Here is a 27,454-nt window from a genome sequence, read left to right as displayed (position 1 = left end):
ATATATCCAAATAGGGCAAAACATTGTGTTCTCCAGTGAAGTGCAAATTTTTGACCTTGAAAAATTTAAGAACCCAATTTGGAATTCTATGTATGTATGTAACCCTAGAAGATCCACTACAAAACTATATACAGAGATAGTACATACATACATATGTATATTTAAAATTATTCCATGAGGAATATAATATTATTTCCCTGTAAAACGTTCAATCACCCCCCACTCTTTGCAGATGCAGCAGCTGCCAAGAAGCCTCTCGAGATCACATTTTGCTGAGATGTTTGGTTTTAACAGTGAATGAAGAGAGAGAAGCATGATGGTTGATTGTGGGGTGCAGAAAAAAATCGTCTGGACGAATTGCTTCTCAATGTTCTCTCCCAAATGTTGAATTCATCATTGTCTACCTCAAAATTTATGCGTTGTAGACAATAGATGCATAATTAAGGAATTAATAACATTTTAATTGGGCCAACAAAATGACAGAAATTTATCTTTTATTTCTCACGAAAAGAAATCAAACGATTTATAGTTGCCATCGTAAAATTAACCTCAGATGGGAATTTCACAAAAGAGTGAAAATCATGAATTTAAAACATTTAAAATGATCACGGTGAAACTATTCTGTCACACATATTTGTGAAGGTATATTTATTGATTTATTATGTCGCAAGAGATGGCATTAACCCTTCCAATTAAAGATATTTTAATTTTTTTTAAACTCCTCTCTTTCAATTGATAACAAACCCTTCAGAGACATTTGCTTCCTTTTTCAGGTATTAATTGTTGGGGGTTGTGTCAATCACTCAACGGGGTAACTAAAATTTTTTTGACTGTTGTCTAAATAAGATTTATTATGCACAGTTTATGCAATCAAAGTCAATGAAGTGACATTTCCGAACGTATTAAACATAGTACAATGGGCAAATCTTAATTTAAAGTTTTTATGAATTTGAGAAAATAGGCTTCAATCGTTTAAATACATATTTTAGGTTATATAAAACTTTGTAATTTGAATGAAACCTAATATGTTATGCAAAAAAATGTTTAATGAAATTTATTATAAGACTTTTGCTCTTCTTTGAATTATAAGAAAATTCATTCATAACTGGAGATCGCTCTTTCGAAGAAACGATTTATTTATATATTTTAATCTCCACACTGTCTGTAATGGACATCATTTAACGAAAAAGTGAACAGTGACTCGTTGTATATTATGTATTTTCTGCATGCAAATCTTTGATAAACATTTCACAAGAGAAATAGGAGACTCATTGCATTGGCCATAGTTATACAAATTTCTTATCACTCTATCTTCAGATTTTGTTAAATTTTTCTTTTAGTCTTGAACTCAAATATTTGCTTTAGGGATAGATAAACATAATGTAAATATTAAGATGCCCCGCATAATGACCCGGTTTTTTTTCTTATGTGATTTAATCCAGAATTATATTAGATATTCAGGGAACTCGAAATCCTTGAAATTATTGAAAGTTCTGAAATTTTTTCAATTTAATATTTTTTTTATTATTGGAATTGAAAATAACTTTTAAATATTTTTCAATCTTACTCTCAATAGAAAAGCAACTTTACCGCAAAAACCATTCGTCTATTAAAGATAAAATAAATTTTACTCTACCCATCACGATTCTTCAATTTATATTAATACCGGAGATACAAAATCATAATAAAAATAGTGTGGTAAGTTTGTATATTATTATACAATTTCATGTATAAGTCAGAAATATTTTTTCAATGACTATCTTATATGGTTTTGCTATACGGCAACCTTGCTTGAAGATCTTTGAATGTGTCACCAGAAAAAATTGTCTACTCACAAAACGAAAGAAAAAAATCATTTTTCGCAGAAAAGAATACCTAAAAAAAATAAACAAGTTAAAGTTTCTCAAGACAACCAACAAAAAAACTCCTCCACTTCTAAATCAAATTCGTTCTCTGTTTCACACTCTCATCTCCACAATACATTCCTCGTGGTGAGGTTTTTTTTCGGAGATTAGTCGATATATGTCTGTTTCTAAGAAACCTTGGGAGTGAGAATAATTAACACATTCATGACATGAGTAGTAAAAAATTTGCATTAGATATCTAATAATATTTTTTGTCACGTAATAGGGCATAGAATTTTTACCTTTGATCTAATATTTTGAGCCACAGGTGAAAAAAAAATTGAAAAACAAAAATGAAGATGTTCTCCATATCAAAGTTTTATTACTTCTTAGATATTGACTTTTTTTCTAATCCAAGTAAAGAATATCAGTTGATGAAAAAAACATTAGGTTTTACGACTTCAGTTTTGTTAACTTATTCAATTTTCTCATTTGACTTATCTTTTGAAATTAATAAGAATATTTTAAATAAACTATAGAAGTAGTGCTGTAAGTCAATTTAACAAAACACGGAAATACCTCAAGTACAAAAATATTCTTCATCAAAGAAGTCAAAAGATCTTGTTTCTATTTTGAATAAAAAAAATACATAATTTTCCATTTTAATTACATATTCAGTCGGCATTTCCGGTTGAGACTGCGTCTTTTTAATCGCATAATGACCACGGAGAACCGATGAAGAAGACGAAGCAAATGGCCAGTGAGTCAGAATTAGTGTGAGAACAAAAGAAAAGTCCCCTGACCAGTTCTGCACTGAGCCCCACACACCATAAGAATTCCTCATGAAACGCATTGAGTCTGTGAAGGTGGAATTGTAAAGAAATTCCTCAAATATTTACCTCTCCTCTCTTTGGAAGCGTGCAAATTTGATGCCTCTTTTCGAATGGTTTTCCATTTATGTATAAATTCTTGTACAAAGTTGTTTGAAGATTTGCGAAAAAAAAAATATTTTAAAATTTTTAATTGTTGATTTTCTATGCTTCATGTACCAATTAAAAGAGTTCAAAAAAACTCCTATGGTGACGTAATTTTTTTAATTTTTAAACTTTTTACGTGCTTTTCATAATTGATCTTGTTAGAGTATTTAATGATAAAATTTGTTATCCTCTTTTTGCTTGTCATTAAAATTACAAGTAAACCTATTATTTTTTTTTTAAATAAAAGAATTTTCTCTTGCAGAATCGAATCTTTGACTACCGCACAAGATCACACAAGAATTTAAAAAAAAACCAGTAAAAATGTATTTCGCATTTGTATGCTGAAGAGCAGATAGTTTCCCTCACAATTCTACTAATTAAAATTTTAAAAATTAATTTACATTAAAATTGATATTTTTTGCATTTTCATTCCTCTTATTTCTCTGAATATCAATAAAGAGCTCGAAATTTCATCAGGTTCCCCTACTCTAAGGAGCTTTCGAGTAAAGTAATTATATTGCACATTATGTATATACTTCAGTACATAATTTAATCACAGTGATTGATGAACTGTTGAAGAAAGACTTGCATAAAATCAAGTTAAGAAAGTTGCAGAAAATATTTCCAACACTGTCATCAAAACCTTCAATATAAAACGAAACTTATCTCGAAAACCATATGCAAACCAATAGTAATGTGCAGACGTTATGGCAGTTAGTATTCAACAATCTATACAATGTGAAAACCATGTGTGAGTCTACATTTCATTCATTAGTTTTTTTCTAAAGTTGTGAGCGATGTGGAAAGTCTAATGTTTATAGTGTGTTCTGGAGAAATTAACAGTAAGTAGTTGATGACGATTCTTAACATCTAACTAGCCTTAGTTATCCTTTTTTTCGTCCAAAGTTCTCTCAAATAATTTTTACTTTCATTCTATTTTTTTTTTAATGTTTCTTATAATTTTTATTCTTTAAGTCTTTAAGAATATGGTCAATCATTTTTAAATGAGAATAATTATTCAAGTGTTTTAACCAAGTTTAAGATAATTCTGAGGGTTTTTTTTTATGAGAACACTACTTTGGTATGTCACGTATGTGAAATACGAATTAATAAACGAACGCTATGAGGAAATAAAACGAAAACACTCGAATTACGCACAAAGTTGTTGACTTTTCCATTTCAGTCATGTCGCTACAGCATTAGTTAACACTTCAGGAATGCCTACAAGAGATCATTTCAATGAGAATCTTGGAGCTTTTACGAATTTCTTATGGCACTCCATAAGATACCATTTCTTATGGTTATTTTCAATTAACCACGATAATATGAAATTTCGCAATAATAATTAAATCGTTCAATACAATTATTCATATCAGGGCATTAAATTAATTGCAATTTATATTTTCTAAAATATCTTTTTGTTCATGTTGATAATTATCGGTAGTTTAGTTTGGATACTAAAAAGTGGGGAAAAATTATTGGAATAAAGATAATGGTATCGTGATTGTTAAAGAAAGAGCCCCCAAATGGTGCAAATTATGAAATCATTTTTAAATGAGAGGTGTGTCTTTTTTTTCACGGTAATTATTCACATAAATTCTTCACTCTCTTTTCACACGGCCAACCCGAAGGTAGACCCGACAAATGGTCGGGAGACACAATTAATATTCAATTGATGGAATGTACCCAAAGTGCCTCGTGGCCAGAGAGCTTTCAAATATCTTATGTGGAATTTCACATTTGATTGTGTTTAACAAGTCGCAAAATTGAGAGGGGGAAATGAATGCTGCATTTGTTAACTTCTTTTACTATGTATGTGCATACATATATGACAACTTTTTTGTTTAATAAATAGAGGAAAATGGGGCTACTTTGTTACACCTTGAAAATTCGCAGTATGTCTTTTAAATCATTAGTCGACGATTTCATACATTTGGTCATTACTTGGTCTTTACACATTTCCTCAACTCAGCAGAACATTTTCTTCATTACAAGAAATTTAATTTCAAAGTTGACCCACTTTAACCTAATTTCCTCTACATTTTTAATAAAACATTTAACTAAATGTCTTTCTTTTTTTTTTTAATTTTAAGCATTTATTAATACCTACATCTATTTATACCTAATGTGAACCAACTTTGAAACAAAATTATCTATGTTAGTAAAAGACTTGCTAAACAAGTTTCACGACTTGTGCTTTAAAGCACATTTTCTATGGATTTTTTTTAATTGGTGAAAATAGTTTTCTCGAAAATTAAACGAAATAACTTCTGGTGTGCTGAATAGCAGGGTCGAGAATGAAGGAATATGTACACTACCCGTCAAAAGTTTCCGGGCAAGCAAAAATGGCGTATTTTTGAAGGCAAATTTCAAGTGGCTGTATCTCCGGCTGTGGTTATTCGATTTTCAAAAATGGACCAGTTTTGGAAAGGTGATAAATGTACCTTTTCAAAACTGGTCCATTTTTGAAAATCGGATAACCACAGCCGGAGATACAGCCACTTGAAATTTGCCTTCAAAAATACGCCATTTTTGCTTGCCCGGAAACTTTTGACGGGTAGTGTATATCGGAGATGATTGTATTTTTTTTTTGTTTAGCGGAGAATTTCTTTTGGACTCATTCGTGGCTTCTTGGGATGAGTGTATCTCGCATTCGAGAACACCTTATATATAAAAATGATACAAAGAAAGAGGTTTCTTCAGTTGAAACTGGTTTTAAAAAACACCGGGAAGACGCTGGAGAATTCTGAGTCCTTGGCTCTGACCATTTTCGTCCATTGTCTCTTTCTCGTTTCTTTTTTTTTTAATGTATGGTCCATCTCAATTGGACTCGCGAGTGAAATGTTCAATATTCCTTGGCTAATGCACCATAGTTTGGGATTTAAGGTGTATATAAGTATAAGGATTAATATGAAAGTTGAAACTTATAAAATTAAACTGATTCACATCCAACTGGTTTTCTAGGCAACTACCTATATAGAGCTACAGGTCAATTGGAATTCCACATTTGATTGATTTTTTTTCTTTTCAACTACAAATTTCCATCTTTAATATAAAAGTACCTGATCATTTCGAAAATGATTATTGGGAATTTGACTCCCTGTTGATCCTAATGAGTCCATTGTTGGTTTTAAGCTTTAACACCTTCCAGCATTATCCAAAATCGGGTACACTTGCACACATAAAACACCTCAAACAGGTAAATTCGTCAACCTCACCTCACAAAAATGTATCAAGAATAATACAAATTTAACGAATAAAATTTCACAATCACGTATCAAAACAATGGCACATGAATTTCCTCAAGTAAATTACTTTTCCGAGGCTGAATTTCCAATATGAAAAATTTCTTAACCATTTGAGTCGCCAGAGCGAAGAACTCTTTACCACAATCCCAATGAATCTCAGATATGAAACTAAAATGGACGACGCCAGCAAACAAGTTACTAAGCGAACGAAGATATTTACCTTCACGGAGAAGCAAAAAAAAGAGAAACAGGTAATACCAGAGGTGGGGCTGAAAAATCTCTTTTATGTGCTCACAAAATCCTCTCAAACGGTCATGTCTGTGTGCATTTTCAATTTTGATGGCAACAACAACCATCGAAGGTGGAATTTCTTGAGTTTACCACATACACACGTATTGGAGTCTTTCTTCTCTCACCTGTGGATACAGTTTGAGGGTGTTATAAGGAGGTCTCTGAGAGAGGTTTCTCAGCTTTAGCGCCAAAAATCTTAAATATAGGGTAGGTTAGAAAATTGCAAGATACCGGAAAAGATAAATTACAGAATAATTTTAAAAATAGGAAAAAAATGGGGTAGGAGGATTATATGATAGGATCTCTTCAGCACTTTTAGAGCACGTAGGATTTACTACTCCAGCAAATTTTTAGCTACGGTTCATTCATTGATGGAGCACACTTTCTCATTCTATTTATGTTTAATAACATTATAAAAAATCTTTTTGCCGATTTTGATAAAAAGTTATCGTCGTATCGTAATATTGACGACAACCTTTCTCATTTGTAAGACGTCATAAATTTACATACATATACATCTATTCAATATTTAAAATCTGAGTATATTTAAATATCCACCACCCACTTTCATCTGCAAAATATTAAAACAAAAAAAGAACGTTACCTAAATGGAAATGAGCATAGAAGAATCAATGAACAATAAAGTCGGTTAGACATACCAATTTCATGTGCATATATACCCTAATACATATGTATTTTGAGGAATTTCAAGAGGTATGTCCTGGAATGTTGAGGAAATTCATAAAAAATCATGTTTAGAGCAAAAAAAAACTAAAAGAGAAGCAAATAAATGGATGTTGCATATTTCTCTCTCTACAAATTTCGAGAATAAAGGAAGAAAAAACACGAGAAGAGAATGAAAGAAAATATCATTCACAAATCGACCCTATTCACCCCAGATGACGGTATTCGTTTCAATAAAAGTTGAATAAAGTGCCTGAAGGCAGGCAATTTCATGTAAAGTTACCTTTCTCCTAAGCTTCTTCGACTTCTTGGCGGCCTTTCGTGGATCCTTTGTAAATCCCGTGAGTGAATCTGCTGTAAATCTCCCAAATATTTCCCTAAGATCCGGATTGTAACTAAAATTATTCTGTTGAAATCTCCCTGGTAGTATTTGGGTTGGAATTTCTCCATGATTGCCCTGAAAACCGCCCCTTGGAATGAGTTTATTGTCTATTTCACGAAAAGGCCCAACAGGTTGGTAGAAATGATCCTGAATGGCAAAGGAAGATTTTTTTGGTACTTCCTGAACAGCGTAACGATTTTCTGAATAAACAATCTTCTTGGATTTTCTGGGTGTTCGTTTTTTTCTTTTTTCAGAGCACCTTTCATTCACATTTTTGGCGGGAATTTTTCTTCTTGATTCACTTTTCTCACTTCTCCAACTAAAGAATTTCATAATGAACCCTTTAACAACACTCGTCAAATGAATATTGTAGAGAATTTGTTAAAAACCAAAATATTTATTACAATAGGTACAAGAAAATAACTACTAACTTGTGAGCGAAAATCAACCAACCTCACAGGGAATAAGTTAAAAAATTAATGGTTTTAGCTGAATTACGTGGGCGTTTAATTCACCACCACATAGTCATAAATCACATAATTGAAGCCATATACTGCTCTATTGGTATTTTACTTCATATCGATTGGGGAGATTACAAACAAGGGGTGACGATTAGGCCAAATACTTTTTTTTTATTTTAAGTTTTCAAGATTTCTTTTTTTTATTAAAATTCCTTCTTCCGTCAATATGTTCATTTAAACTTCCACATAAATAGCTGATGAATTGCTTATAAGAACATAATTGTCTATATCTAAAATATTCTGTATGACTGTTACTGAAGTCGATTAAAAAAATTAAAATTAATTAATTAGAAATATTGAAATAACCAATTTATATTAATTCAACGTAACAATTTCAAATGATGGTAACCCCTCGCTATTTTGTTCTAATACGTACTGAAACCGCCTCAAAGAGCTTCTAGAATTCAACTTGCATATGGAATTCGCCACAGAGGCCGTCAGGAAGTGTCTCCGATCATCCATAGAAAGGCAATATTCTTTATTTTTTTAGGTAAGATTTTTCTGAACATGAATTTAGTAGCAAGCAAAAGAGCTATTGTCATTCCACCCACAAATTTTGCTTTAAAAATTAGTTATGTGTACGCGTAAATTGGCTGAATCGTAAAAAAATTGCGATTGTAATGAAAATTTTGCGAGTGAAAAGTGAATAAAATTAACCGTGTTAAATTTTCTTTGTCAATTAAAATTCAGAAAAAAGCAATGTATTGAATCCAAAACACATTATCTTTAAACAATGCGAAACGCAGAAAATGTTGCTGATGAGGATAATTTGGAAAATAATGCCAGCTCCATGCAATTTGTGATTTCAACATTTTATGTGTAGAATAGCAAAAAAGACGTATCTAATAATCATCCTTCTCTTCTTATTCTCTTGTTAGCTTAACACTGTGTAGGAGGTATACAAATTTTGGGAGAAGATATGATTGGGCAGACAATTTTAAGATGGGTCTGTCGCGAGCAAAACAAGAAGATAAACCTCTAATGATGGTTATTCATGCCACCGGATGTCCAGCATGTCGGAAGCTAAAGACAGACTTTGCGAGTGATAAAAAACTTTTAGAACTCAGCAAAAATTTCGTAATGTTAAATACGGAGGATGATGAGGAGCCTAAAGCGAGAAAATTTCAGATAGACGGACTCTATTTTCCCCGGTAAGTTCATTAAATTTGCTCGATTAGTATATTTTGTACACTTAATATTCGCCCGCTAATAGAGAAATTTACCTTAATGAGGTACAAAGGGTTAGAGAAAATTCCACAGTTGAGAATATTTTTCGTGTTTGTGACCACATTAACATGTAAATTATGCGTGAAATTGAATGCTTTAATAGAAAAATTCTAATGACCATTTTTTTTTCATTTAAATATCCCCAAAGTATTTTATATTTTTATGTTATTTTTTTTTTCATATACCATTGGATAGTTTTATTACAATTTTCACACAAATCAATTCTCACCTGACACCATAGGTGAATGCTATTAACACCTCTTACACGAAACTATGTAATAAAATTCAGAATATATATCTACATACAGATTCATACCAAAAATATTAAAATGTAAAGGTGTTTAAAAGAAACTATGTTGTCTGAAATGATGAATTTCAAACATAAAGACAATATTGGTAGACTTAAAATTTAAATAGGGGAATCATTAGGGATGATGTGCACCCTCTCCATCAAATAAATAAATAAATAAAATTAAAAAAAAATTGTTGGAAAAATATTTTCTAAAGGAATTCATTCGTTTCTGTGTGGGAAAAACTCTTCATTCAAGGATATAACCAGATAATGGGTAAAGAGGATCAAAAATGAATACAAAATCGTTCATCCGATTTTTCATGAGTGAGATCAGCTAGGAAAACGCATTAAGTTACAAAAATATAATTGTGACGTCATTGGATGCATCATGGATAAATGTGAAGGAAATTTCTTGTTGTTTTCTGAATCTCTTTCGATTCTTTATAGGACTATGTGTATTTAGATGATTTAAATTGATTCCTTACGCCTGGCCCAAATAATAATAATAATACAGTGGGACCCCAGTACAATGACCACTCGGTTGAACTACTCTCGCGCATTAAAACTAATGAGTGTGAAGAGTACATCCGAGTGGTCGTTGTACTGGGGTCCCACTGTAATAATAATAATAATAATAATAAGGAAGATGATTGATTTCTCGAAGAAGAGGTTTTTCCATACAGTAACAGATGAACTCCTTTATCTACATTATTTCTGGCAAGCCTATGTAATAGAGGATAGATATGCTATTAAGAAAAACGCCTCTCAGATGCATCATTTTGTCACCTTGGATATTGTTAAATAACTCGTCATAAATTTGCAGTAAAAATTTACTGTTGATTTGTTTATATTCTACATCATAAATAAATATATTTCCAAACACTCAAGTCCTACATATTGCAACAAAAAAAAAGTCTGGCAATAATTGTTTGAAAGAGTGAGAGATGTGTATGAATAAAAACTAGCAAGTCGCGCTCGCTAATTATACACCGATTTTCACTTCTTTTTATCATCTTACAGAATTCTTTTCTTCTCACCGTGTGGGAAAGTGTTGAAGGAAGTAATCAATGAGAAACGCGAAAACGAAGACTGCAAATATTACTATTCCACCGCCATGGATATTACGAAATCTATGCAGAAAGTCTTGAAGATGTATAGAAAGTAGGTGACAAAAGTACTTTTGGCACGTTGGATACCGAAGTTTGTATTAGTGTAAAATTTTTAAAGAAAAAATGTATAATTTTGTGTAAAATTGGACTTACTGTTGGATCATCCTCGACGACAGGATCAGCTAGTACTTCTATGGTTTCATTCATCGAATGATATGGTCGCAGTCTATGTTTCTCCTTCCTCTTCCGTGCAGTTTGGTTTTCGCTGAATGTAGCACAGCCATCTTGATGTAGAGCCACCACTGTATGCCTCTTTTCCTTTTTCCTAGCGCCCGGACTAATTAATTTCTTTTTATCTCTCAATGATAAACTCCTTAGAATGCCTTTTGTTTCTACTTCATCAACTTTCTCAATTGTATTTATATCCTGAGAAGTCTCTGAATTCTCTACAGGAGCCACAATTGGTTGAGTTGAGTTTGTCATTGATGATCTTCGAGAACCAGATGCCAATGTTGGGCTAGTTGAACCACAGTAGCTTGTTGATCGATGGGATTCCAAGGTGTCTCTATAAAGGAAAAAAAAAGAAAATTAATACAAATAGTTTTTAACAATTTTTTTTAAATTTTATTACTTATCAAGTAATACTTGTTAAAATAGATTTTTGTTTCATCTTCATAAGAAAAATTCACACGATATTGCTCGTTTTAGACCATACTCCCTTATATTATAAAATCATTATTTGATGAAAATTAATGTGAAATAATCTCTAGGATATTAGTTCTATACATTATGTGTGAGGCCTTAAATGCGGGCCATGAGATTCTTTATTGTGAATCACAGTCTGACCTTTTGTTCCTCTTCAGTGTCTGCGGACCCGGAGTGAGAAAATCCACTGATGGTGGTAATTTGAATGGGACAAAATATCCCAATTGTGGGCTTCCACCATTAAATGGGAAGTAAGTGCCAATTGCGGGACTTCTCTTCATGATGGCACCTTCATTGCTAGAATCCGACGAAATCTCTTCACATTCTTCCATTGTAAAATATGTACAAAATTGTCATATAGTAGTTCACCAAAAAAAGACTACCGCACTACAGCACACGCGCTCTCTATCTATACAAAAAATGCGATCCACAGCCAAATGAATACAGAAACCAACTAATTCAAGATGCTTCAAGAAACTCATGATCGTGCGTGAATTTTTCACTCCGACAACCAACACATTGAAGTGATGATTCTCTCTCTCACGGAAAATACCGTGAAATTCTCGTGAGATGCAAAAATAAAATTTTATTGAAAACTTTCCTTCACATTAGACACGAAAGAGAGAAGATTGTGAGAATATTGAAGAAGAAAAGAATAATTTTTTTCCAGACAGATTTTATTGGATACAAAGTCTAAAAAAATTGGAGCATTTTTGTTTCATCATCATTTTCTAAATAAATTTACTTTATTATAGGAACATAATATTCTTAGATTTGTAATAAAATAAATCTTCTTTTTTTTAATCAGTGTGGTGAGATTTACTATAAATGTTCCACAAATAAAATAACAAGATGACAAACATTCTTTGAAAATTGAGTCAATTTTGTCGAGAAAATACGATAAAGAAATGAAAAAAAAAAGAAAGAAATCACTTTCATATATTTCCTCGATGGAATACTGACTCGAGAACACATTCTCTTCGCTGCTAAAATTACAAGCACAACACCAAAAATAAAACAGCGACCAGACGAAAACATTGATTGAGATTTTAACTTCCATTTCATATTGTACACATGCAATATAAAATACATCGTACGTATGTACATATAGGTGTACCAATTCATTCTTGTGCGATGGGATCCTACAATACAACTACTCATTTCATTGAATATTTCCTGACTCGATGTACTCTACTTTCGTAACTGAACTGTTTAAGTTATCGAAAAAGTAAAGACAGTAAAAATATTTTTTGCATGAAACTTTAAATTTTATGTTTTTAAGAGTAAAAAAATCTCCTCTAAAACGTTACTCACAAAAAAAAAACATACACACGGCCGCTTAACCTCACCGTTTTTTTGTTCTTCCCGTCGTAAACACTCATATAAATTATTGCAGAGAATATAGTATAAAATACATTATGTATTTTCTCATGTCTCCCCATTGACGAACTGAATCTAAAGGGAATGGTCTTGTCTTGCATAATAATTTACGAGGCAGAAGATCATCAACGACAAATAAGAATATAATGCGAAGAGAAATTAGAAGGCAAAGGCCATGGGAGGGTTAATGGGTCAATATGGATTTATCTTAAATGTCTTAAATGCAAAATTTAGTTGTTTTGTGTCACCTTAAACATCCCATGTGAATGGGAAATATGATCTTGGCGTGCGTAAAAAAGTTTGGTGATCATGAAAGTTTTTTAACCATTGAAAATTGCCCCAGAGAACGTCTTCATTACAGTTGGAAACATGACCTCTCAAGCGTGGACTCTCGAGGAATGAAATCGAATAAAAATTTTCACACGAAAACCAATGTTTGGTGTGGTTGGGAGACCATTGAAAGATAAAAAAGCACATTGTCACACCCAAAGACCATGAGAGATGTGCTTTTTGCATTAAATTTTAAAGTTTTTATTTATCAAATAAATTTACAAATGCATCAAGTTCAAGATTTTAGTTGATGATTTAAAAAAATAGCTTTTTGGAGCTATTAATTGGTATTTCATTTTACTCAGTCGTTTGGAAAAAATAATACTTTTTTTTTGTGTAAACTGAATTAAAACTTTGGTACGTTTTATGAGGCCTAAAAGAACAACGATTAATCGAAAGTTTAAAAAAATATAATGATAAAATATTATTAAAAAAAAAGTCTTGCAAAGATATTCATGGTTAGAGTAAATAAATAACTATCAGAACGTTGAATAAAATGTGAAACAGCAATACTTTTTGGATTTGAGGCAGAAATCACATTTAGTTTAGAGCAATAGAGGCTTGGTCAAAAGCAACATTATTACTCCATTTTCCACTCTGCACGCCCAAATTCCAATTGTGTAGCACCACTTTTGACCGCAATATCCGCTCTGCATTTCTGGTCACAGCATTATATAGAGCCAACAAACATCTAATGACCTTAGAGAAGAAAAACCAATAGCTAGGGGGACATTTAATTGAAATGTTTTACATTTTTGTCTTATATTTCAATAGCCATAGAGTTGTATACTTTATTCTATGTATGTATTATATATTACTATATGAGTGATGCAAATATCATAGGTGAATTGTCTCCTTTACAGCATTTTATTTCAAGGGAGAAATTAAATTCACATAGCCAATGAATTTAAAATGCAATCAAATCTTTTTCATAAATTCAAACGAGGAAGAGAGATTTATGATGTGGTCAACATGGCAGTTTAATTCTACTTGATTGGGTACAATTATACCTAAATGTGTTAACCTCCATGGCAAAGAAGTGAAATCAATTTATAAATGGGAGACATTTCAACATCTCGCCAAAACGTATAACACTTCATAATTGATTTTTCACACATGATGAGCTATGTATAAAAAGAACATATATGTTGAAATGCAGGATGAAATTAATAATACCACATTATATTACAAATTAATTGTGATGTCGAGGTGATTTCACGTTATTTCAACCACGTGAAAAAAATAATAGATCTGCATTAACTTTTTCAAATGGCAAAGTTGTGACTTTTATGTATTTTAATCACTTGATTTCTGATAGTTTAGAATTTAGATTTAGTCTAATTCTACGCAAAATAAGTAAATTAGTCTTTAAGCTAATAGGCTTATGTAGCTCATGTCAATTTTTCCTGGACAAAGTTTTTTTTTCAATTATATAGCAAAATTGATCTCAATCAAGATTAATTTTGAATTCACTCATCTACATTCCCTCTTGAAGAGGGGATTTTTGTTGCAAAAACCCAAAGCCAAAGAGGGCTAAATTCCCAAGTGTCCCTTATATAATGGGCGATTATTCATTGTAAAGATTAGATTAGATAGTAATTTATTTCCCCTTGCACATACCAGTGTAAAGATCGTCTAGTCATTTCTTAAATATTTAATGAAGGGAAAATAAACTGCAGATGGAATTGAATTTGCAGGTTTGGCAAGAAAAAAAAAGGTGTGTGCTGCACCTGTTAACATCGAAGCCATCAATACTGAAGCGATGTGATGATACTATAGAGTTTGTCTCCGAACTCTGTGGTTGATTCTGAATTTGTAAAAAGGTTGCGACATCCATATGAATGAAAATCTAATTGAAATTGTTGCCTCTCGAAGGTTATTTTGTGCAATTGATTTTGCAGTACTTGACTTAAATAGAAGAGAGATATGTGTATGTACACGGAGATTTAGAAATTTTAATAGAGAATTGATCTATAATGACATATTTTCTGAAGAATTTTCTATTCTGTAGGTATTAATTTCCTTGAACTCTTTCGTGTTGTGAATCATTTAATTTTCTTGAATTAAATAATGTGTACGTGAAGAATGTGTCATAGGGAAATTTTTTTTTTACTGAGAACTGTTCTTTTAAAGGCATGTTAAGAATATATATCCCGATCAAAAAACATTTCAATGTTTGCAGTTACAAAAAGGTTTAAATTTTTTTTTCTTATACCTAAGTAATTATGATTTGTTTTGTGATTTAGCTTTTTCCATAATATTTCATAGATTAGATAAATTATCGTATGCTAAAATCTTAATTTATGTTTAACTTTAGCATTTTTTGTCAAAATTAATAAATCATGTCTCATAAAACAAACGGTTGTTGAATTGTCGCTTACTTTACGCAAGCTTATCTGTAATTTCAGCAGTTTTATCGCACCTCAAATCGCAAAAAACATCTAAAATTACATGCATAGATATTGAATAAAATTATGCATACACATGGGGAAATTAAATATTCTATAGATAAATGCAGAGTGGCATAGAGGTTGACTCTATGAGACATAAAATAGCTTCTACGTCTCAATAGACGAATTCATGTTGCACAAGTTTCATATGGAATGTCTTTAACTTGACAAAGATGATCTGTTTTGGGTAATGAATAATACCCTCTCTCACTTTGAGAGTCTATTTGATGATTTATATGGAAGTGTCGATTAATGCAGATGGAATGCTACTATGTAGTCGGTCTTGGGCAAGAAAAAATCTCGAAGAGGGCATATGAAAAGATACCGCGAGACTGATCTCCACTATGTATAAGGCGCAATGTTTAATTACACAGGTTTTACTGTTGTAAAGTCTCTCTGTAAACCTTTTCTTGCATATGTGTAATCACACAAGGAAATGGTTAGCATTGCACCTTTGACACAATTACTAATTAGATATCGGGGACATTGAATTATGTTTAATACATTTACAGAGATGGGAGTCATTTTTTTTTTATTTACGTCTTACATAACACAGGTGCGCACGAAGGCAATGAGGTGTATGCGAATAAAAACAAGATCAGTCAGCATATTTGGCAAATGTTGCAATATTGTTTTATGAGAGTGTTCGACAAAAGGCAGGTGAATGTCAGGTGGAAAAATTGTTGAATATTCTTTACAGCTCAATTTTGATTAAGGGGGTTAGAAGAGAAGGTAGAAGAGTTTTCTTATTTAAAAAAAAAACTCAATTCTTAAAAAGTTCCTTTGAGTTATGTAAATCGAAAAACTTGTTTCAAGAATCATCCCCTTTGCTAACTCACCTAATCATCCAAAAACTTTATTTATTTATTAGTGGCTTCATTATTGCAATTTCAATTTTTGTGCTTTTTTGCGCATTTTAAGTGACTTTTAAATATTTTGTTGGTCGAAAAATTCAAAGAACTTTTTTAATGTATTGAATGAATGATCCCACATACACGAAAATTCAACAATTAAGTCACTTTCAGAGCCAAATGTGTAGATGAAAGTGGTTTAGTTAATAATATAAGCAAACCCAGCCCACTTCCTCTCTCAGAAAAAACTCGCCTTAGTCACATTATGACTGTCTATGGCAATCAATCCAAAAAGCCATTCTTGTACACAAATACATAGAGTACAAATAAATGCCAACTTGTAAATATTATGCTAAGATTTGATCACAATTACCACCTCAATACGAATAAAAATTACTCTACTATATATTTTGATAGTGAATATATTTTTTTAAACCTTGACCCTTTTTGTATCTTTTTTTTTTCCATAGAAAAATTTCATTTGCAACTGTATACGATTTTCTTAAAAGAGACTCCATCCAAAGCATCAGCTTTCATTAAGAGCATTTCACGTGGAAGATGGATAAATGAGGTGAGAATTGAAATCATGATGTTTCTAAAAATGAAGAGGCCGACCCGACAAAAAGCATAGAAAAATATGAAGGAACAAAAAAATCATCTTAATAACCAACTGAAAATTACAAGACATCGACACGACCCAAGAGGTGTGAATGGAATGGAATACGAAATGATTTCTCTAAGCACTCTGCAAAAAGTTTATACGTTTTGCGAGAATGTTCAGTAAAAAATTTGGTGAATGACAAAAAAACCGAAGAAATTCAAACAAATTAGAGAAAAAAATTGTGTACCTAATTTATGTTCCTCTTTTACACACAATACGTGCTTGGATATTCAAAAATGCATCTTTTTGAACTTTTGGTCTTTTGGTCAAAAATACGTGTGAAAAAGAAAGAAGCAAAAGGTGCAATTGTTCACCGAATATCGGAAGAGACTTTCCAAGTTGGTATTTTTAACAAGAAACAGTCAAATAGCAGCACTTTTGTGAACGAATACCACTAATCTAAGAAAATAAAGAGTCTTACCTATTGCTTGAAATTCCATCTTGATTAACATTCACATCCTTTGCACCGAGGGTCTCCGTCGTATTACCAACTGTGTCTGAAAAACAAATCAAGAAAAAATGTTCAGAATTTCTAAATTAATTTATACCTGAGGAAAGAGAGAAAATCTCCGAAACATTTTATATTAAAATTATATATGTATGTATATGGAAAATTTGGAAAAGGTAATTTTCTATCCAGCAATTTAATCTGACTGAGGCATATTTGTTTTAATAGTTCAGAATAAGTAATAAAAATCCTTGCTCTTTCACCTATCAAGGGCACAGTCACAAGAGAAGGTCCCCAAAAAAGGTAAATGTTCAGAAAATTCAGGCTTGTCTTTAGAAATCAAAACTAATTATTTTTAGGCTATTTTTTACAATAAAAAAGAAAAATGAATACGTTTTATAAAAAAAAACTTTATTTCTTAGAAAAAAACGTTTAAAAAGAAATGTCAAACGTTAGAAAAGAAGAATCAAAGGAAAAGGAAACGTCAATCGTTAGAATAGGAATGTCAAATCGTTATATAAATCTATTTTCTATGTCTTTAAAATTTAGATAAAAAAGATACTTCCTTTGCTAGATTTGTGGCTATGCCCCTGCAAGAGGATGTTCTGAAGGATGTAAGTTTAAAAGTTTTACATAAAACAGATAGATTTTTAAGTAGGTACATATGGTTACTAGATTACAGCTCTTCTATACCTATACATAAGTGTGAGCTAATAAACATGTAAACAAGAGTAAGATCACTGAACTCGCTCCATGTGCCATGTGCTTCATAATCTAAACAATAATTGCAAATAATACCGGGGTAATCTGGAAAATCAATTCCCTTGTAAAGTGTTTTGTAGTTACATGGTATGTTATATGCCTTTCGGATAGGGAGCATGCACTCAATAAATTAAATACCGCTTTAGAATAAAAATAAAATGTTTGATTTAGTCCAGCTACAGGCTGTTCTATATAAGTGGGTATTTCGCTGTTTGTATAAATTTTCCTATTTTGTAAATATTTTTTTTCTCCTATCACATTATGCCCCTTCTATTCATCCCAACTTTTTCCTGGAGAGCTACTATCGTGGCATCTCTCTGTGTTTAAAAGAATCCCTTTACAGTATGTATTATGTATGTTAAAATTCAAGAGCGATGAGAATTAAGTATATAGCATAACTAATTAATATTTTGCATTTCTATAGAACATCTCAAAATTAATATCTATTTCATATTCTTGAGAATATTTAATTTCTCGCTTTACGCCCTTTTCCGTTGCATTCATAAGATGCAAAGTTGGTTGGATTATGAGCCAAGAATTGAACTATGAATATTTGAGGAATACAGTTGAGTGTTTTATCCACAAAGTGAACACATATAGTCAAAAATAGAGCCTTATGAAGAGTTTCCAATTCAAATTTATTCAACACTACATTTATTTTAAATGTTTATGTTGCGTGGTGTGAGATTGAGCAACCATACATTTATAGTTTTTTTGATCAGTTTAAAGGGAACACTTCTCAGAAATAATTTTTTAAACAATTTTTTTTGCAAAAATTTTGCATATAGCTGGATAAATGTTTGAGAATTCTAAATGTGGCGAGCTGTATAATACATTTTAAATTACATTTCGGTGGAGTGAATGTACAACATATTATGGGTGTTGATTTGATTAAGCGCAACGATCTCTTGACACTCTCCATTGTACTAAATTGAAATTAATGTCAATGTTGTGAAATGATCATCTTTTTCCTTTCATTTATGTTTTCATCGTAAAGAATAAAATGAGATTTTTTCTGACACTCCTTTTGCAAGAAATTCCCTTCTTATATATAAAAAAAACCGCAAAAGATTGAAAGACAATCATGTGATTTTCTCACAACTTATTAGTCCATGACTTGACTTGCATGCATGAAGGTTTAGTATATCTCAAATGTTTTTTTTTCTCTGGGACCTATTTCATTCATATAAGACATTACCATACTGTAAAATGGGGTAAATAAGATTCACAAAATAAAATCCTTCCTAATACCCAGGAAGATTGAGCTATGAAAAAGTTTTAAAATGAAAATTGATCATATTTATTCCTTTCTTGTTTTTACGGTACATATTCCTATTATTTTTGGTAACTCAATGACACATCGGATAGATGTTTAAAAATCAAGGTTCTTCTCTGTGATGATTCTTAATTAGGAAAGGTGTGTTACACTGAGCGAAAAGAGTTATTCTTGAAATAAGTATTTGCGGGATTGAGATAATTTTCGCGGGTGTTTTCGGATTTTCGACTTGTGATGATCCGATAACACTAAAAAGGATCAGTGTAATCATAAAATTCTCTGGGGAACAACAAACGAATAAATTTGCAATGTTGGAATAAGAATATTTTCGGATTGAGAGTACACTTTTGCAGATTTGTCATCTTTTGGATTGTAGCGATCCAATAACACCTAATGTGATCCTTACGATCATATTAAGGGATGGTCACGTTATTTTGGAAACTCGGGGACTTTCAAGAGCGATTTTCAAGCCAATTTTTAAACCAAAATTTTGAAATCTGCTTGCACTCTTGTTAAATGGCCAAATACTGATAAGAATTCAGTATTTTTGATTTAGAAAATAAATTTTTGTGCTCAAAAAATTTATTTGAAATTCTCACATTTTGGCCATTTTGTTCCTGTAGAGTTTCCAAAATAACGTGACCATCCCTTATCTTCTTACAGGTACACCTCTTTGTAACTTTGTACTACGCCACGGTGGCGTATTAGTCAGTGTCATGTATGTTGAAAAATAGTCGCGTTTGTTAAATTAAAGTTATGTTTTTGCTATGTTTAATTTAAGAATTAAATAATACAAGATGTGCAATATGTGCATTCAGTGTTAAAGAAAGGGTTTCAGGAGAAATTTTTAAAAAAATCTATCGAGAAAACCTAATTAAAGTGTTAAATGTGAAAACTCTTCCACCGCGGCATGAAGGATGTGCGAGACCTTTTCTGCAGTTTTTCCCATTTATTATGGAAAATCATCAAAAAATTGAGTAAGTATTGAGAAAAAAAGAAATATTACTCCATATGATAGCATTTTCTTTTCCTTAAAATTAATTTTTGGATGGAAAATTGTGAAAATTCGTAATGCGAAATTCCCCGTTCAAATTAAGAATTTTTCGGATCAAGAAGACACTTTTTGTTCTTTTGGGATCGAGATTACACTTTTGTAGGTGTTGGGATGAGTAAAAAAAATAGGCGTAAAATGTAAACTTTTCGTCCTCAAATCGAGTTAACATTTTTTTTAGTTGAGAAAATCTTTTTTTTTACTTTTGTGATCGAGGGTACCATTCTTCTTAATTCTTTCAAATTCAGTTTTTTAATTGTCTTAAACAATAATTATTTTAATTCACGTACTTCCCAAAGATCACTGAAAATTATTAAGTATACTTAGCAATTTTTACAGTAAAAAAGATTTTTTTGTGTGTGATTTCTTTTATTTTTTAAACTCAAATAAGGCCTTTATTTATTTTTAATATTTCAATTTAAACTTTGATATGACTCTTTAATAATTACAGGAATGGAACATCTTCCCTTTCACAAGATATCCATCAGAGGAGGGGTTCCTGTTTTTCCCAAGAATGTAACATTTACTTCAGAATATTGAACAATTGAAGAAATCCCAATGGATACACAACAGGTAAAACATGTAAATTTAATTCCATAATTATTCAGTTTTTTTAATTTTATAATTTTATATTCCAGACAATATAAAAATGCTTAAGTATTGACGACAGCTCCATAAGGTATACAGTCACTGAAAAGATACTTTGAAGTAAAAGTCTACAAATCAAGGAAAAAATGCGGTTCAAAGAACGTCTGTAAATGGGAGGACTTTTAATAGTATTTTTAGGATTAATTCCAAAAGGTATGTTATGATAAATCTTTTGTTAAAAAATTGTTTTGTTAAATAAAGGTTTGGACATTTATAATTTTCATTTAAGAAAATAAGAATGAAGTAGAATATTTATTGAAAGAAATTATATTTCAAAAAAAATTCCGTACTTTAATTTTTGTTGATTAGAAAAAAAATTAAAGACAATTTTATATACATATTCCAATACTTTTTTAAAACGTTCTAAAAAAGAAGTGTTTTCAGATGTAAGATGATTTGAGATTTATTTTCAAGTGATCATAATATTAAAAAAATTATAAAAAAAAAACATAAATTGAATTTCAAGAGTAAACTCATAATTTTCTGAGGAATTATGATAATTTCCAAAATATTTTTAAGAAATGTATAATATTTATATTGTTTGTTATATATATGTTTATTTTATTTTTATATATATTTAAAAAAAATTATAAATAAACGATAATTAAATAAAAAAACTATTTTCAGCGTTTTTAATTCAAAAGGTTTCACTGAAGTCAATATCGTTTCCACTCAATCCCATAAGATTCCCCTCGATCCTAAATTTGGTTTAGAAATGGTGTAGAAAATGTAGAAAAAGACGTATTCTGAACGCTAAAGAGGTTCCACTCAATCTTTTATACTTCCCTCAATCCGAATACGTGTAGAAAAAGAATTATCTCGATCCGAAAAGGGTTCCCTTAATCTTAAAAAGTGTTCCCACAATCCGACAAAATTGTTTAGAAAAAGGCGTAACGTTAATCCGAAAAGTAGAAAAAGATTTCGCTCTACTTAAAAAAATACTTAACCGAAAATGAGGGCGAAAATAGTTGTTAGTACACCCGTTTTTACTCCGCTCAACTCCTACTTTTCGCTCAGTGTATGAATGCCTCCATGTAAAGTGAAAGGGAATATTAAATGCGTTGGTAAGCTGACCACTTATATGCTGTGTTTTATCACAATGTAAAGAAGGATTTTAAGGATTTTTTGGTCGCAGAAAACGACCCATTTTTCATTTTTGGGCAAATTTTGTCCAATTTTCCCAGCTGATCCCTAAGCTCAGCTGGCAAATTCTAACATTTCTTTTTGTTTCTTTTCAACATTAGCCGTGTTCTGATTGTTTCTTTGAATTAAGAATTTTCCGCACGAGAAATGAGTAAGATCCTTTTTTTAAAACTTTTTTAAAATGTTAAAACAAGGTCTGGTGCAAACTGTTCAAATCATTCTCATACAAAGTTTTAGCAGATGGATTTATGTTTTTGGTTAAATATTAAAGCTATATTCTTTTGTAAACAGCCCAGGTAAGCGTGGGAAGATTTTGCAGATTTTATGAATGGTACAAAAATGGTATATGAATCGCATTGGTGGATCTAAATTTCTCACACTTATTTTTCTCTCTCGGACTAATTAAATTTCAATCCGAAACGATAAAAAAAACAGTTAATATCTGATATTTAATCCTATTATTTCCTTTTCTCTTTCTCTTACAAGACAGCTACATAATCATAAATAGTGTTAATAAATTTAAAGAGTATGAAAGTGTTTGGAGACAGTGTTTTCACAAACAAAAAATTTGAGTATTATGAAAAATTGCTCGTCGTGGAAATGTTGTTTTCTTGGGAAAAAATGTCTGTTTTCATATTATGTTAACTTAAAATAAATTTTTCGGAATTAATGTCTTTAAGCTTAATAAAACAGAAGGCCTTAAACCAATATAAGAAAAAGAAATGGGGTTTAAAACTTCCGAAACAGTGTATAGTACTTTGAGTTTCCAATTATTTCTCTTGACATTAATATATTTTTTTTATTATTAATGAAGAAATACTGCTTTAAATATCCTACAAAATATTTCTAGAAGAATAAACTGATCAATTAGTCAATCTTTACGTAAATATTATGTAAATGATCAGAAGAAAAAATAATTACTTATATCCTAAATAAAAACCATCATCCTGTCTTGGGGTGTTTGTTGCCATTGGACATCAAAGATGTAAACTTTCTAGATAAAAAGTTACAAACGTGAAAAGTATAAGTCATGACTCATGAGTCTGTTTTCTTTAATAAAATTTAATCTTTAGGGAATTTGTAATATGATAAAATTTAAGAATAATGCCATACAACATATTAGCCTTTTCTTTCTTAATCCTGTGCTAAGCACTTCTTTCTCAACTCTGTCCAACGGGACCAGAAATGATAACCTGTTGGATGTCTTCTCATCTGTTGCTCTTGTACTTGTTCTTCTTCGCCAGCCACGTCTTCTTTTTGTTGTCTCACCACAATATTGACTCGTTCGACCACATCCATGGGCTGGGAAAAAAACGACGATGGGATATTCTTTTCCGTCTTCGATGAGAAACTTAATTTGTGTTGGGCAAGTCAAGAAGTTGCGGCGAAGAAGAAATTGATGGAGACACAGTAGGTATTTCTTATATTATATCTCCTGTGAGCTACATGTACTTACATACAAGAACTGTCGAATTTTTAAAATCAACCCTAATGTTTTCAAAAACAGCTTTCACGTTTATGACTTTAAAGATATTTTGAACGATTTTTAATTCTTTTTATGTATTGTATACATTCACCAGGCCAACGTTTCTTTTACATAATGTCAACCACCTACTTACATTAAACATTTCATTCATAAATTTTACAAAGTCAAAGATTTGTATGGAAGATATAAAACGAATTTATCACGTAAGATTTTAAGGGGCTGTTTTTTTTTTAAATTTTTAAATGATTAAGGTGAATGATGTATAATAAAAAATCTGCCAGAATACTAATTAATAAAAAGCACCTTTAAAAGGATAATAAATAAAAAGAAATTAAACTAACCGTAATTCAGTCGATCATTAATGATATCGGTAATAAACTGTGGACACTCCGTCTCGACGGCATAGCAAAACTCCTTGAATTTGTTAAATCCCTTTGTTGCGATGACATCAATCAAACCATCACACTTCCAGTCAGCATTTGATTTTGCATTGATCACTTCCTCGTCCACAACACTGATAACTCCTTTTTTCACAAGCACTGGCAATAATTGAGTCTCCTGCAACTCCCGCATGAGCCCCAATTTGTGACGCTGCAGCAGACCCCGCACTTCCTCACACTCTTCCGTGGTCGACATAGCAACGCTTCCTAAATGCTCCTCAACATAAACTACATACTATAGCCACTCCAGACGCATTTTATTCCTTCTTGTTCACATTATTTAAAACATTCTATTAATTTAAATATTGCATCAGCACTTTATTTAACATTTTTTTTATGTAATTATGGATATAAAATAGGGGATGTGGACAAGTAAAACCTAAATATGAGAAGGGCAAAATAAACAAACTAAACTCGTCAAGAACCAAATATAAACTGACATATACATAGTGAGCATCGTCTCTCAAGTAGCATATATCATAAAATCTTATATACTTTGCTGATGCGATGTTGGTTTGAACAAGAGGTATTTCACTGATTCGGAACTCGTTACAGAGTGATCCAAAAGTAACGGAGACGTTATAACATAACCTTAAATTTATTTGCACTTTACTAAAAAATTGTCAACACAACAGTAGATAATTTTATGGAAAGAAACGGAGATGAGACAGTTAGTTACCAACTTCCTTGAGACCTTAAAGGCACATTTGAACTGAGGTATTTGGAATACGTAGAGAAAATTGTGAACGAAGATTTGAAAGTTTCAGATATCCCTGATATTTTCTCAATATAAGATCAACACAACATAGAGAAAAGGTGAAAAAAAGACAAGAAGGTTTCAACAAAATTCAGCTGTTAATATCCGGACTCTACTACACAGCTCAATCTACAAAGGGACGAAAGGAGGTATAACAATCCATATCAGCTTCGTATATCTTTGAATTGAAGAGATTGAAGATAATGAAAAATCAAGGAAAAGTTTGTCGAACCTGCCTACAGGATGGATCTGAGCTCTTCTCTCTAAATATCAAGTTTGAGAGTGAAATATGCGGTAAAAAAATGTTGGATTTTCTTCTGGGAAGCGATGTATTAATTCAGGAAGATTTTTCAGAGATATGTGAGCCCTGCAAGAAAAATCTATCGATATCGTATCACTATAAAAAGCTATGCCTAATTTCAGAGGAGAAAATTAAGGAGCATATTCTGACTACTGATCATTTCACAGATCCTTTAATTGTTGCGGTTGAGGCGGATATACCCCATAATTTAAACGATACTGATGATCATTCTTACAATTCTGCACATTTTAATGAGGTGGAAAAAAAGAGTGAGAATTGTAAGGAAAATCCAGAAAAACTCATCCAATCATCGAGACGAAAATTAAGAAACAGGCAACAAGGCAGTTACCTAGAATCATTTAAAACATCCACAGAAATGAGGAAGAGGAAAACGAATGAAAATAAAGGAGCTAGGTGCCAAAAGTGCGGTATAACATTTCCAAATTGCGCATCTTATATGAGACACTACCGCCGAGAGCATATAGGAAAGCAATCTAAAAAACTTAATCCTGATAAATCAACTGAAAAGAGAGAAGAAAAAAATCAAAACACCATCCCAAAGCAAATGACTTGTCTAAGATGTGAAATAACTTTTCCAAATAATTTGGCCTACAGAAGGCACTATAGGAAAGAGCATCTAGTCAAATCTTCCAAGGATCCCATGACATGTACAAGATGTCAAATAACATTTTCCAATGCTGCAGCCTACCATAGGCATTATAAGGAGCAACATAGGAAAAGGAAAAGAGTTAATAAATCACTAAAAATTGAAGAAAAAGCGAAATATCTCAAGAATGAGAAACCAAAATTTTGTCGGACATGCCAGATCACATTCTCTGATCTATCTTCGTACATGAGACACTACAGACGTGAGCATGAGAAACGTAGGGAAGGTGTTCCTGAGAATCAAGACTGGAAGCTGGGGCCTAATGGGGAGAAGCGTATTGGATGTCGTCGGTGTAAAACAACATTCCCAGATATGCTGGCATACGGGAGGCACTATAGGCTCATGCATGAGACGAAAAAACCAAGATTGAGGGAGACAACGGTCTGTGAGGATTGCGGAAAGACAGTACCGCTCCATAGGATAAAAATCCATCAGGCCAGTCATCGCGGAAAAACATTTTTCTGCTCAATTTGTGGCAGTGGATTCACATTGGAGCACAACCTGAAACACCACATGCGAATACACAATCAACAAAAAAATTACATTTGCCAATACTGCAATAAGAGCTTTATTCACTGGAGCTCTCGTAGAGATCACATTCGAACTACTCACGATACTGATAGGGAGCAGGAAGTCTTTGAGTGTCATATCTGTGGAAAGAAATGTTCCCGGAAGAGTAACATGGTAGTACATATGATGAAACACACTGGAGAATTTAAGCATGAATGTCCTTTCTGTGAAAAAAGGTAAGTTTTCATTAACGAATTATTATTACATTCCTGCTGTAATTTTTCATTGAAGTAGTATTATAGATGTATCCAAGATGATTATTATGATTTCAATTGCTATCTTGCAGATTTATTTCTGGACATGAAATGAGGAGACATTTAGTTACACATACTGGTGAAAAGAATGTCATCTGTAGCATTTGCGGTAAAGCTTTCGGCACAAAAGGATGTCTACGGCAACATATGGTTACTCATACACGAGAAAGAAATTACGAATGTGAAATTTGCAGAAAAACCTTTACGCAGTGTCATGTCCTACGTTCGCATATACGCACTTCTCATCCTGACCACCCATTGCCACCACAAGGAACCGTCTTGAAGAAGAATCCACGTAAAAGAAACATTTACCTTGCACAGAACATCCAAGATTTATCTCACAGTCAGACCGCTAAGACATTTAATGTCGAAAGTAAAAAGCTTGCGATCGAGGATGAAATTAATGAAAAGATTCTAGAAAAAGAATCTCAGCTGAAAATATGAAATCGCTGGACAAAATATAATTATAAATATAAAAAGTGCCTTTACAGGTATATTACTACTGTTTAAAATCTCTTTACAATGTACCTACAGAATATTATGGATTCTCAATAAAAAACCTTTATTTCCACAACGTAATGAAGAAATGATCGTCCCCTAATTGCTATAAAATTGATTAACAGATCTCTAATCTTCCGCAAGTGCCTTGATTGGTGAATTATAAAAACTACGCATATTATAGCAATTGTAGACCGAACG

The 27,454-nt window shown here is 31.7% G+C and overlaps 2 protein-coding genes and 1 long non-coding RNA gene across 10 annotated transcripts in view; 2 read left to right on the top strand and 1 right to left on the bottom strand.

Annotated features, from left to right (window-relative positions):
• Positions 1–24,646, bottom strand: part of LOC129796521 (tight junction protein ZO-1) — a 40,081-nt gene extending 15,435 nt beyond the window's left edge. For 2 of the 6 annotated variants that reach the window (XM_055838531.1, XM_055838538.1), the window contains exons 1-3: positions 24,108–24,646; positions 17,374–17,449; positions 10,729–11,140 (exon numbers count right to left, since the gene is read on the bottom strand). In XM_055838531.1, coding sequence (XP_055694506.1) covers positions 10,729–11,140; positions 17,374–17,449; positions 24,108–24,402 — 783 coding nt within the window. In that variant the 5' untranslated portion in view covers positions 24,403–24,646. Of the gene's footprint in view, positions 1–5,883; positions 6,235–7,327; positions 9,935–10,728; positions 11,141–11,421; positions 11,737–17,373; positions 17,450–24,107 lie in introns of those variants that run through there. The other 4 variants (XM_055838532.1, XM_055838533.1, XM_055838534.1 and 1 more) reach the window with 4 other exon arrangements.
• Positions 8,377–17,786, top strand: LOC129796524 (uncharacterized). Of its 2 annotated transcripts, XR_008751226.1 has the most exons (4): positions 8,382–8,437; positions 8,826–9,098; positions 10,487–10,627; positions 16,762–17,786. It is a non-coding gene; the product is annotated as an uncharacterized LOC129796524 (long non-coding RNA). The 2 variants fall into 2 exon arrangements; XR_008751227.1 differs by lacking the exon at positions 16,762–17,786 and having other exon boundaries at positions 8,377–8,437; positions 10,487–10,718.
• Positions 24,647–24,749: 103 nt separating the features above from the next.
• LOC129796520 (zinc finger protein 879-like) lies at positions 24,750–27,329 on the top strand. Of its 2 annotated transcripts, XM_055838530.1 has the most exons (3): positions 24,750–25,323; positions 25,387–26,677; positions 26,788–27,329. In XM_055838530.1, exons 2-3 carry the CDS (start codon positions 25,641–25,643, stop codon positions 27,197–27,199), a joined length of 1,449 nt encoding a protein of 482 aa, XP_055694505.1. In that variant the 5' UTR covers positions 24,750–25,323; positions 25,387–25,640; the 3' UTR covers positions 27,200–27,329. The 2 variants fall into 2 exon arrangements, with proteins under 2 accessions (XP_055694505.1, XP_055694504.1); XM_055838529.1 differs by having other exon boundaries at positions 24,750–26,677.
• The last annotated feature ends 125 nt before the right edge of the window (positions 27,330–27,454 follow it).

The sequence above is a fragment of the Lutzomyia longipalpis genome, chromosome 4 (genome assembly GCF_024334085.1).
Source record: "Lutzomyia longipalpis isolate SR_M1_2022 chromosome 4, ASM2433408v1".
Lineage (NCBI taxonomy): Eukaryota > Metazoa > Arthropoda > Insecta > Diptera > Psychodidae > Lutzomyia > Lutzomyia longipalpis.
The sequence above is the reverse complement of the archived record's forward strand: the minus strand, read 5'-3'. Positions and strand labels throughout refer to the sequence as shown.